Source organism: Triturus cristatus, chromosome 5_2 (assembly GCF_964204655.1).
Source record: "Triturus cristatus chromosome 5_2, aTriCri1.1, whole genome shotgun sequence".
NCBI classification, from domain to species: domain Eukaryota; kingdom Metazoa; phylum Chordata; class Amphibia; order Caudata; family Salamandridae; genus Triturus; species Triturus cristatus.
The window spans coordinates 338,561,941-338,574,423 of record NC_140588.1 but is presented as its reverse complement, the minus strand read 5'-3'; the positions used below and the strand labels follow the sequence as shown (position 1 = coordinate 338,574,423).

The 12,483-nt window shown below is 42.5% G+C and overlaps 1 protein-coding gene across 3 annotated transcripts in view; it reads right to left on the bottom strand.

Annotated features, from left to right (window-relative positions):
- The window catches only part of LOC146822957 (serpin B10-like), a 273,400-nt gene that overhangs the window by 163,097 nt on the left and 97,820 nt on the right, over nt 1-12,483 (bottom strand). For all 3 annotated transcript variants that reach the window (XM_085607115.1, XM_085607114.1, XM_085607112.1), the window contains exons 4-5: nt 11,137-11,283; nt 6,866-6,983 (exon numbers count right to left, since the gene is read on the bottom strand). In XM_085607115.1, the coding sequence (XP_085463241.1) occupies nt 6,866-6,983; nt 11,137-11,283 (265 nt within the window). The remainder of the gene's footprint in view (nt 1-6,865; nt 6,984-11,136; nt 11,284-12,483) is intronic.

Genomic DNA, 12,483 nt, shown 5'->3' with positions numbered 1-12,483 from the left:
AAGTCCAGCTAACTATAACACCCCTGAAACCTATGTTTTTTTCAGTGAATATATATATATATATATTTATATATATATATATATATATATATATATATATATATATATATATATATATATATATATATATATTCTTAATTTCAATTTTGCTTTTTTAATTGTATATACTTTATTTATTTTAATATTATATGATCTTTAAAAAACAGTCGCGGACCCTTTAGTAGGCCTTGCGGACACCCAGGGGTCCTCGGACCACAGGTTAAGAATCACTGCCATAGGTGATGAACCAATCTGACTGTAAACATTTTGATGCACATAGACAAATATATCACAAAAGCAATTGAGTTGAGTCATGGCCGGCTTTAGCAATGGTGGCGGCATGTGCGACAATCATTTTTGGCATCCCCCATGCCCTTCGACCGCCTCCTCGGATTCTCTCACTTCCACCGGGCAAAAGTGCCCCTCATCTCATAAGTGGTTGCTAAACACAGCACCACCCTCTGAGGTCAGCGCCCCCTCCACAGGCCAGCACCCAGTCGCACCTGTCGCACTTCCCTAAAGCCGGCCCTGAGTTGAGTTGAACCATGTCCCTTGATAACCAGCTGGGTTAACCTTAGCTCTGATCTCCAAACTGGTCCTGGAAACAGGTCAGGAATGTGTACAGCTAATGCTGGTTGGGCCTATGTGTGAGAATAACCCACACCGAGGCAAGCGGGTCCTGTATGGAGCTCAGAGCTCCTGGGTTCTAATTACCTTCTCAGAATACTAGTTTAGGAATCTGGCCATCAGTCATTGTTTGGAGGATGTGCAGTGCCCTCGTCTGCAGGCTTTCCTCATGCTGCTCCCAAGTAAAAAGGACATCCCAGGACCTGCATTTGTTTGTTAGCCTCTGCAGCTTCTTCAGCCCGCCTGTTTCCACATCCAGCTCATTCTAACCGAGCATGCGGCTACAACTTGCATATTGCAGTCAATCATTAGCAATACTGTAAGAACCTTTCTTCTATTTCTTCTGCGCCAAGGAGGGCTCAAAGGGAAAACCATTTCCTCACTTGATAGCAGTGGTGGCGATACGAATAAAAAGTGGTGGGCAGGTGAATGGGGCGCAGGGGAGCGCTAGAGGAAGGTGGGGGGAGCGTCGGAGGGGAGCGCAGGGGGGGTTAAAAATAAATAAATAAAAGACTTACCTGATGCCGCCAGCCGCCTCGTGTCTCAGTGCTCTTCTGCTCCCAGCAGTCTCTGGGGCACATCACAGACTCCCCATCCAATCCAGACGCTGCTCTCATGCTATATCTAGCATGAGAGCAGTATAGGGATTGGCCTGAATGGGTTGATTTGACGCTCGCTCAGGCACAGGGAGTCTGTGCTGTTTCTCCAACCGGCTGTGGAATACAGCTGGGTTGGAGAAACCTAAGTGCCTAAGACGGCCAGCCAAACAGACATGCATACTTGTAGCAGTGCGTACAACTCCTCCTCCCAGCATCAATCAGGATGGCCCGGCCCGCCCTGCCCCTCCCATGAACTGGCATACAGGGAAAAGCAAGGAAAAATAAAATGATTATAAAACGTTTTATTATCATTTTATTTTTATTTTATTCACTGCTCAGAAGCGAGTTAACAGAGAAGCCACCGCTGCTTGAGAGGTGCAAAAGTCTACTTTCCCTGGAAACCCACTTGTTGAACTGCCTTTGAATGTGCTTATTTGGTGGAACACAGTATCCCAGAGACAGTGGCATAATGTAAAATTATATGGACTCTCTGCAAAATGTAGTGAGGGAGCCTTGAGACTCGCCTACCACAAAGAAATCCAAAGGCGTTATGCTGAATGAGTGCACCCTGAAGGCTGGGTCCTTCCCTGTGCCGCAGGTGTGGTATGCCCCTGCCCAGAGACACCATGCTGCTGTCATCCACCACCACACCTCCAAGCTTCCTGGCTGCAAGCTATCATATGACACTATCTCAGGCTTCATCATCTATTACCCAAAACAGGTATGCATTCTTGTCATCTACCTCATGTACATACACTGGAGCCTTGAGCCCTACAGCCCTCGGCATATCTAGAATCAGATACTGAGGACACAGTCTTCAGCATGTGCACTAAGCCTGGGCAAAGCACTACGCTACGCTCGCGTAGTTTGCGAAGTTTGCGCTACTTCGCACTACGCAAATTGCATGTAGCACAGTGCGAACACGCGTAGCGTAGTGTTGCGTAGTGCAGCGGTCATTTTTTGCTTGCTCGCGGTCCTCAACGTCAAGTTGGCGACCGCGAGCAAGCAAAATGACATCCCCGCGAGACTTTTTCCTCGTTCGCGATCAGCAACATCAAGTTGGCGATCGCGAGCGTGGAAAATAAACCTCCCGGCGAGATTCTCAACGCGAGGAGGTCAGGTTTCTCATTGCGAGTGGTCGCGTATGCTCGCGATGAGTAACTACCAGTCCGCGTTGAGAAAGCTGCTGCTCGAGTACAAATCTACTCGAGCGGCAGAAAACTACAGCTCGCACTGTGCAAGATGCCGTTTTCAATGATTGCACAGTGCCGGTTGCTTGTCCGCACTGTGCAATCATTGAAAACGACATCTTGCACAGTGCGACAGGGTACTACGCTGTTCGCGAAGTGCTACGCGTAGTTCGCGTAGTGCGAAGTGCACTTTGCGTAGCTTCGCGTAGTGCTACTTCGCGACCTACGCCCAGGGTTAATGTGCACCAACCTTCAATACTGACAGCCATTTTATTTTGCAAAGAAGAGTTGGACTCACAGAGAGACTAACTGTAGTTGACCCTTCAGTCAAGATGTATACAGTTGTAGTTTAATCCGTTTTCCCAGGTTTAGGCAACTGTTTATGGTGAAAGCTTTTATGCTAGTGTAGGCACAGCCAGGATAGAGTTTAAACCTTGAAAACCAAAGGTGATGCTTCAGGTCTCAATACTCTTACTCGCTCATTAAACATCCTGATTTCCCATACAGAGCCTGATACCCACTACATTAAAAAGGTGTCAACTAGGATTTCTTTACAGTATACATTTATTACTTGATTTGCAATGGTGTCATAAAATCTTTGTAATTCTCAATTACAATTTCTATTTAAGGTAACCTTGAATTGATTCAAAGCATTTAGAGAATGGCTGCTATAAATGCTCTAGGTTTTACCTCTCATTTAGGTCTTGTTTTGTTTAAATGTTTGAGATTTTAGAGTTCACTATGTGTTGCCCCTTCTCTACATATGATGGAAAATATCAGCTGAAATGGCTCTATTTCTATCACGCTCATTCTAATGACTTGCAAGTTAGTGCTCTTTTTTCAGTGAAGACACCAGTACCTTGAATTAAAAAAAGTAAATGATCTCTGACTTGACTAAATCACTGCCTGCTTCATCAAGTGAGAATCTAAAAATGAGATTGGAGGTTGCGCCCCATATGGAAGAGTCTAAACAAGCAGTATAATCCACAGTTTCCGTAGATGCATAGGTCTTAGACTTTTTTCTCTACGTATCAATTATGGTGATATTACATATTTGTGACTCATACTCACACTGGTCCAACAGAAGGCAGTTCAAAATTCTTTCCACCTGAGAGGAAATTGATTTGATGCAAATAAAATCAGCTATACCAGGAAGAGTAATTGGGGAAAAAATTGTTCCGATGGGATTTCGGGTTCCATGATGGGTAGGGAAATATGTGGGATTGTGAAAGATGTAGGGAAATTCTGGAACCTTCATCTTTATGGGACAAAGAGCCAATCCTCTTTGCCCCACCTTCATAATAGGAGTGTGAGTGGTACTTCCATCATTCTAAGGTTAAGTCTCTTCCCTCCTTCCAATCTAAGCCCTCTTAATTTCTTAACCCATCAAATAAACCACAATGCTACCCCTATCTACTTTAAAAAAATGAAATTTCTGTATTTGTCTCTTGTTTTTATATTCCTGCATATTCCATTAGAATGGCTCTAGGCACTCCAAAGTGACCAAATGTAAAAGGTTCCTCTATGCAAAATACAGGACCTAAAGTAATATTTTATTTTCCTACTTGTCCCATGCCTCCCTTACTTACTTAAGTAATACTTTACTTTACTTACTTGTCCCTTCCTGCCCAAAAACAATCCTGCATGCAAAGCAGGCTTCCTTGACCATGGTGCAAGGATGCCTGCCTTGGAGCTAGACTGCCAAAAGGACGCCAGCACAGGGGAAAAGGCAGGAGGCGTATTGTCTTAAACCACAGTTGAGTTTATTGTCTGGACTGCCCATCAGCTTTCTGAATAGTAGAGTTAGGTTGTCGCCCTCTAAAAAAAGGTTGTCCAGATACCACTTTGAATTGCTTTTTATTGCACAATTTTGGGTGTCAATAAACAGGGCCAGACTGGGAAGCGAAAGCAGTCCTGGCAATTTTGAAGGACCAGCCCTGGGGGACAGCTGGGGGTTTGGGGAGGGGCAAGTGTGATGCACTGCTGCTTTGTTACTGGGGGCCGATATTGCAGCACCGCTGCAACACCGGCCCCCAGTAACAAATAAACAACTCCCACTGATGAAAAACCGGCCCTCACCCTACCAGCCTCCCTGATAAACGCCATGATGCCTACTACAGCTAGTCCGGCCCTCACAATAAATAATGAGTGTTAATGATTTTTATGATGAATTTTTAAATGCAAATGCAGGATTAATAACATTGCACTTAAAACAAGTTTAATATGCTATTTATAAGTGAGTTTATTAATTTAGTTGTGCCATATTTTCATGAAGACACTACTTTAACTATTTTGGATGCCGTTGTAATTCTGTTCCAACTGGTCCTGCTCATTCCCCCTCCTCTCAAGTCTCACCGCATTTCTTCTCTCTCCACGGTCCTCGCAGAGCACGGGACACTGTGACGTAACTGGATATTTTCCTTAGAGTACTTTTCTTATGAATGGGCTTCGTGTTCCTAATATATCGAGTACCCAAGGTCTTTTCCACTTATTTCCGATGTGGCCTAGCAAGAATTCACTGGTGAATGGGTCATTCCTCTAGTTATGTTTCATGTTGTGGTGTGCATCTCCAGACAGCAGCAGCGTAGAAGGTGCTAGATGATTTCCCAAATCTGTGTTTGTGTTGTGTACTTTATATTCTGATTTGCCTAAAATGTGTTATCTCTAGTCATGGCACTTTGAATTTGCCATCTTTGCTCATTTAATGTGCTGAAATTTTCTATATAAACCCCTGGTTTTGTGTATGAGCCAGATGACTTTCCTTTTCAACCAGAGACTCTGCCCCATTTATTATAGAGATTTGGGTCTTAATTACTCTGTACCACTTGATTTTTGAGATTTTGCAAAAAAAACTTGAACTTTATCCTGATCTAGAACTCAGTTGTTGAGTGGATCCAGTTACTTATTTTTATTCTCTGCTAAATTAGTGTTGAGTCTGATGTTGAGGAGGGTGTTCTTTATGTCAAGATCAATGGTTGGAGCAGAACCCCTGAAGGTAAATTTTGGGATGTCTGAATTGCAAGGTGTCATCATTTTGGGGTTCGAGGTTCTGTTCCCACGCCCCCATAATGGCACTGTGAGGGCGGGTGACTTTCTTTTAGCAGGTCTGGAAGTTCAGATCTGTCGCCTTTATGGGAGTCACAAAAAATCCCCCGAGTACTCATGGAAGTATAGTTAAAATGTTACATTCAATAGAAATAGTGTCAATCCTTTACTGTGTGAAACCCTATACTTCACAATGCTGCACAATTGTTTTAGAAAAGTCAAATGCGCAGATAGGTGGCGTTTGAATTTTTTCTACTTTTTGGACGACATACTATGTGGTATTCCTTGCATGTTCACTCTTTTCTTCCTTTCATTTCCCAACTGGCCGTAAGTGACAGATATCTTAGGGATGAACTATCACGAATATTTGATCTTTAATTCATTACAATTTATTCGTAAAGTACAGATCACAAAATAAATGCCAATATCAGCCATTTCATCATCCTTTTAATGAGTGCTTTGCCAGTGATGCAGCCGTAGGTCAATAGAACTGCGATCCATGCACCTAGTTGGACCACCCTCACTCACTGAACCTCAAGATGGTGTCTAACAATGCTTACAGACACGCCCCTTCAGAGAAGAGACTGATCAAGCGTTTTCTTAAGAGGGGCTACTGAGCATGCCTCGTGATTTGGCAAGGGTCATTTTGGGGGTTCCATGTCAGGCTCATGTGAAAGCAGATAGAACACTGATAGGGACACAAAGGGAGGGAGAGGTGTGGTGCAGCAGCCAGAGCGGCTGCTTCAGGAGCGCAGGACTCACGGCTTGATCCTCAGTGCCGGTGGCAGCTCAGCTCAGCATCGTGTGACTCTGGGAAATAGCTCACTCAATCTCCCCTATGACCCCCCAGAGCCTGGATACCCTTAGGGGTGATAAGTTTGCACTTTACAAATGTGGAATTATAATGCTATGAAGGGTGTTCTTATTCTTGGTGTCACCAGCAGCACCACAAGTGCCTACATCGGTACCATAAACCTGCTGTGCTGGCAACAACTATTCACATTGGTAACTGGCTAGAACACATCCCAAATAAAAAGCAATGATTGCTGAAGGGTGGACCAACATTGTTCTAGAGCACCTAAAGCCAGCACATAGCATTCCCACTGCCCCATGTGCCAGACAAAGGGAGCATCTGCTGACAGTACCCTACCACTGTTTTAATGAAGGACCTGATGTTGGCTAGTGACAACGTATAACGTGTACAATCACTTGATTTGTAAGAAAGGGAGATAAAACACAGAAAGAAAGAAGTGTAAATAGAAAGAGCTAAACAATGTTAGGAAGGGAGGAAGGAGGGGAGGGAGGGAGGGAGGGAGGAAAGAAGGAAGCTAAAGGCCGAAAGGAGCATTCGTGCTGGGTGCTTACTCTTGGTTTTGTTTTCAACCCAGCCGTTTATCTTCTTTCGGGCATTTTCCGCATCTCCAGCGAAGTTGACACTTTCTGGCTGCACATCATAGTACTTCTTAATGTCACTGACATACTCCTTGAATGCAAGAAAAGACAGGCATGTTAACGAGTCCTTTCATGTTCAGGAAAATGGTGCGTAAAATAGAGGGCTTGGCCTCAGCTGCATCATATCAAGATGCAATAAGTGTTATTACTGTGCCAATAAATAGACAAATAAAAACACAAACATTACAACACGGGCGATCCCTGCGATTGGGGGTGGGCGAGGGGGCAAGAAAAACCAAACAGACCGGTAGCTTCACCATAATAGCATGTTATGAAAGTGCTTGGAAATGGTTTGTACACTACGCTGTTTGCCATTATCTTGGCTAAAGCAATGTCCTTTTAGTGATGCTCATGCAGTAGGTGAAATATACTTTATAGAATATTAGAACATTGGAATGTTGGGAGCTCCGTTGAAAACAATGGAGTAGCTTCGGGCTTATAATGGCTGGTATAAGCCCGGAGCTCCAACATTCCAATGTTGCTTTGTTCACAGCTGTGGCTGTGAACAAAGGCTTCAAGGAGCCTGAGGGGATATCAATCCCCACCCGCTCCCTGAAGCCTTTGTTTTATTTGTTAGAACATTCTGCCCTCTAGTGGCAGAATGTTCTAATAGCCTTATAGCCCTTCATAGCTGGGCTATACCGGATATTAAAGTTCCGCTCCTTTGTTAAAGGCCCGAACCGAAAAGACTGGAGCAGGCCTTTAATAGCTGGTATAGGCCGCTACGGCGGGCTATAAGGCTATATTACTGTTAAGTAGAACTTAGAGGGAGACCACCAGGCAGGGGAAGGGGGTTGCCATGATATTCACCTCCAATGCCTTCGAACCCCACTCCCATCTCCCCAACTCCGCAGACAATGATGCTTGTTGGTGCTTTTTGTATCCGAGTGGAGAGCGAACTCGATACACACTACCACCTATTAAACTGACAAGACAGGTCAAGTTCCTTTCATAGATATTCAGCCCCCAACACCAGAGCGGCTGATGAAAGGAGTGAATGGAGGAGCTTAAACATAACGAGTGAACTTGAGCTTTATTTGGATGACGTACAGAACATATTACGTACAATCCTGGGTGTAAGTGAACTGGTGGGCCAGAGAGGTTATATTGCCATGTCAATGGTTCAATCATTTTCAATACATTCTTCAGAAGTAAGGGTAGGCTCCATGTTCTAATGGACCAGGCACACAACCAGACAAAGCCCAGAGATTATTATTGACAAGGCCCCACTACTGTACACATAGGAGAAACAACTTGCTGAAAGTGAATAGAAAAATGTCAGTCATCTTTGCCTAAGCAAATATCAAGATATCATATGATCTGTCAATGCTTTCACTAGTAAAAGAAGAGCCGGTAGCAAGCTGATTATTGGGTTACTATCAAAGGTGGTGAGTCTGAGTGGCCTTTTCTTTTAGACATTCCATACAATCTCACGCATCAGGAGTGGAAGAAAATATCGAACACAAGTTCAGAGGCAGTAGAGACAAACCATTTTTCAAACAATAATTGGCAAACCAAGAGTTCTGGCGCTTTGGTCTGCAAAAAGCACTCATTTATAGAGTAGTCCCCAGCACTGACGAGAACTACTTTGTGTGTGGATGTACTCTTTGTGAAAGGTCAGCATGCCGTGACTCACAGTGAAGTCAGCCAATGGCAGAAGGGGTCTGACTCACTGCCCTATGAAGCATGCTAGAGTGGGTGGAAGAAAAATGTGAGTGACACATCAACACACAAATGGATGAAGTCAGGCTAAAAAGCCCTATAGCTAACTATGTTACGCACATAGTTTTAGCAAAATCAAAAGGTCTTGGATAACACCAGACCTAAAAAGCCAGTTGATTTGAGCGCATACTAAAAAATTAATGACAATTTCATTAAGAAAAGTTTCAAATGGACACAATTTGGTATGTTGTGAAATAGCGACAGTCAGATAATAAAAAGGCTACTCCAAAAGGAATTTACTACACCATAGCAGGAGACAGGAACTGATAACGCTGGAATGTGCTCTGTGATCAACATAGAGAGCAGGGAGAAAGCACAATGCTATCTCATTGGTCTCTAAACACAAATGCAACACCAAAGTAATTAAGTAAAAATAAAAACATAGGCACTGAAGAGTACTACCTTGTGTGCGGATGTGCTCCTTGTGAAAGAGCAAAATACAGTCACTCAAAGTAAAGTTATCCAGTGACTGAAGTGGGTTGACCCCCTGCACCATGCTGTATGCTGTAGTGGGCAGAAGCAAACCGTGAATGACACACCAATGGATGAAGAAAGTTGGCTGAAAGTCCCGGTTAAATTATTCTCTAATTATATCTATTTTTAAATATTAAAAGGTCTTGTCTAACGTCAGACCTAAAGTGGAGGTTATGTGATAAGTAATCATGAAATTAACAGTTCACTAAGGGTGATGGGATTCTGAAAGGAGAAAGCGTCTCAAACGGGCAACTCAGTCTACAGCAAAAGGTGCAAACAGATGCGCAGCACCCATTGGGCTCAAAGGGCTTCAGTCCCCATACCCCCCCTCCCGTCGTGTGTGTCAGCCCGGGCTGAGACAGCTTCCCGGGCACATTGCTTATTGCAGCCGCACCGAGTACTTCACAGGCCTAAAAAAGACAATTTACGTGTTAACAAGGCTTTGTTGTTTTTTCACCCCTTCACCTCCACTCTGCCTATTGCTGGAAGAATTAGCCCCTTCCCCCCACCCCCCAAATGTGGCTCTAGTTGCGCCTCTGGGTGCAAAGATAACAAACTGCGGCCGAGTAAGGGGGGCTCATATGGATTTAAAGACATTGGATTGTACTGAATGAAGTCAGAATGTGTTTCAATTTTGGTTCTACATAAAGAGGAGGGGTAGATGTAGAGATGGTGGAAACACTCTGCATTGTGACGAATATAGTCAGAGGGTGTAAAAGCATACTGAGAAGAAGGGTAGCATTATGATCCAGTGTTCTGATATTAAGGGGTTATTTACTATGTTGAAACAAATTGGTTAACCTTGGCCCTTCTGCTACTGTGACTTGTGTAAGTTGTACATGACGTGTGATTCTTGGATGAATGTGTTATACGAAAAGTGCTTTAGAAGGTGGATATTGGAAAAAAAGTTCTTATGTTTGAAAGTTAGATTTGGGGTTTATTAGGCATTTAAGTCCTCTGAAAATGGTTTTAAAAATATTTTTTGCTGGCTCTGAGGACTGTTATGTTATATAATTTAGAATTTTCTGGATGAAACCCACTTTCACTAGAATGATAAAAATTAATAGAAGTGTATATGTCATTGGAATTCTGTTATGAGTGTTCCTGCTCAAAGTATTAATGGGAAATATATTGTTGATGCTCTAATTTTACTGTCTTGATTTGAGACTTCCAAAAGCTTTTCTCTCCTCCTCCAATGAGATATCAAATACGTTTAGGATCTTGCCAGCATGTTTTTTTAGGATTCCCTAATCATATTGCATGGAAATTAGCTCTAAACAGAACTAATTTCATAATAAATCTCGATAAACATGTTAGAGAAATAGGAGATCCACTTGTCATACATCTTTTGTGAGAGTTAACATGTAGGCGCTAGGCAGCATGGGGCTGTATACGGCGAACAATTTTAAAAGTGTCTCAGGCCTGCTGAAGGGAAGTGTGAGGGCATGTGCCAAAGAAGTCAATATTGGCAGCAAAAGGACAGTTCTTATATCCCATGAACTTTGCATCTTGCTCTAGCTTGTAGGAATAATGACTCAAAGTTAGAGAAACTATACCTCAATAAATACTGGTGCACATTTACACATGCACATTCAATTGCTCAACTTTGAGTAAAGCTCAATTTGTGTATTAATTAAGTCTGAACATTAGGGCATTGCATGAATCTGATCATCTAATCAATTAATTTTAAAAAAATACTAAATCAATGCTTAACTAACTCAGGAAAAAGCTTCAAGTATAGTAGCGTAATTTGCAATTTCATCAAGTGCAATTCTGGTTTTGTGGTATACTGGTTTAAAAATTAACTTTGAGTGCTCAACTAGTTTCATTTCAAAGGGGTTTATGACAGTGCTCAACTTTCTGTGAATAAAGGGTTAGTAAGCGCTCACTAAAATATTTGGAAGGGGTTGGTTGGAACAGCAAAGAAGAAACTGTTAAAAAAACAATATGTTTTGATTTTATAGTTCTTAGTAAACAATTTCACTCACCTTCTTGACCTGGTACGTCTTTTCCACATACATGTTGCTGGCAGTTTCAAGGGTGTAGTTACTGCTGGGTTTATTGATTTCAGCACTCAGTGCCTTGAAGGCAGGCAGGATGTTTAGGGTTTCAACATCTTCATCAAGGTGAGCCCTCTGAAAAGAAAGAATCATGGTGCCATAATTCAAACTGAAATTAAATTAAAGAACTTTCTTAGACATAACAATATTTCTTATATCAGTCAAATGTGTGGATTTTAATCTAAACCTTGATTACTTCCCATCAAATTGTTTTCATGGATTAGGAAATTCTATTATATGAGGCAAGATATTTCCCCTTGTTTAATTACACTGCTCAACTGAGACACCTATCTCATACAGACTGCTTTCGAGGGTCTCTCTCGCCTATGCAGCTTTTTAGGCCATTGAATGTCTATAGGTCGTGATGAAACAGCATGGCTCTTTAACAGTCTAGTTACAACCAATAATTTGTTTCTAGGATGGTAACACAGCTTGCTGCATTGTCTTGGCCTTGCCCATCAATTCCTACATTACTGATGTTATTAGCTGTAATAGCCCGCCTCCAATCTTTTCAAGTATGCACTTGTAACAGGCTGCTGCTAGTGGGAAATGTTCTGAGCAGTGTTAAAATCATTTCTAGACACATTTTATATACAGTTTCATAGCATATGCTTATTTAGTCTGTTACATTCACATGCTTTGGAAAAGTCAAAGAAAGACTCCTTAAGCAATTATAGCACGACGGGGGAAGGACAGTGATCTGGGGCGTTTTCAACCAGAAACTGTATTTCTGTGCACTATGTGAGCTCTTCTCACAATGTTTGCCCAAGTGTGCACATAGGGAAGAATCCAGAAACATATATTGCTTGCATGTGTATACATAGCAATAACATCCGTTTGAGACATGCCAGCCTTAGAGTGGCATTCCCTCAAACATTTTGCCTTCACCATCCTGCTTCTTAACCCATTTTTGTGCTAAAGTGCTTGTGCTGTCTCCTTTAAACATGGTAAAATTGATTTACACCCAATTGGCACCTTTAATTTACTTGCAAATCCCTAGTAAAGTGGTACTACATATACCCAGGGCATGTAAATTAAATGCTAATAGTAGTCCTGCAGCCCTGTTTGTGCCACCCACTTAAGTAGCCTTTCTAAACATGTCTCAGGCATCCCATTGCAGCAGGTGTGTGCTGTTTTAAACTGCCATTTTGGCCTGGCAAAATAAACCTTTTCCAGGCCACAATCTTCCTTTCTGATGCATATGTTAGCCCTAAACAGCCCACAAGGCAGGGTGCATTGTATTTAAAAACTTGGACATGTACATTTAAGTTTTAC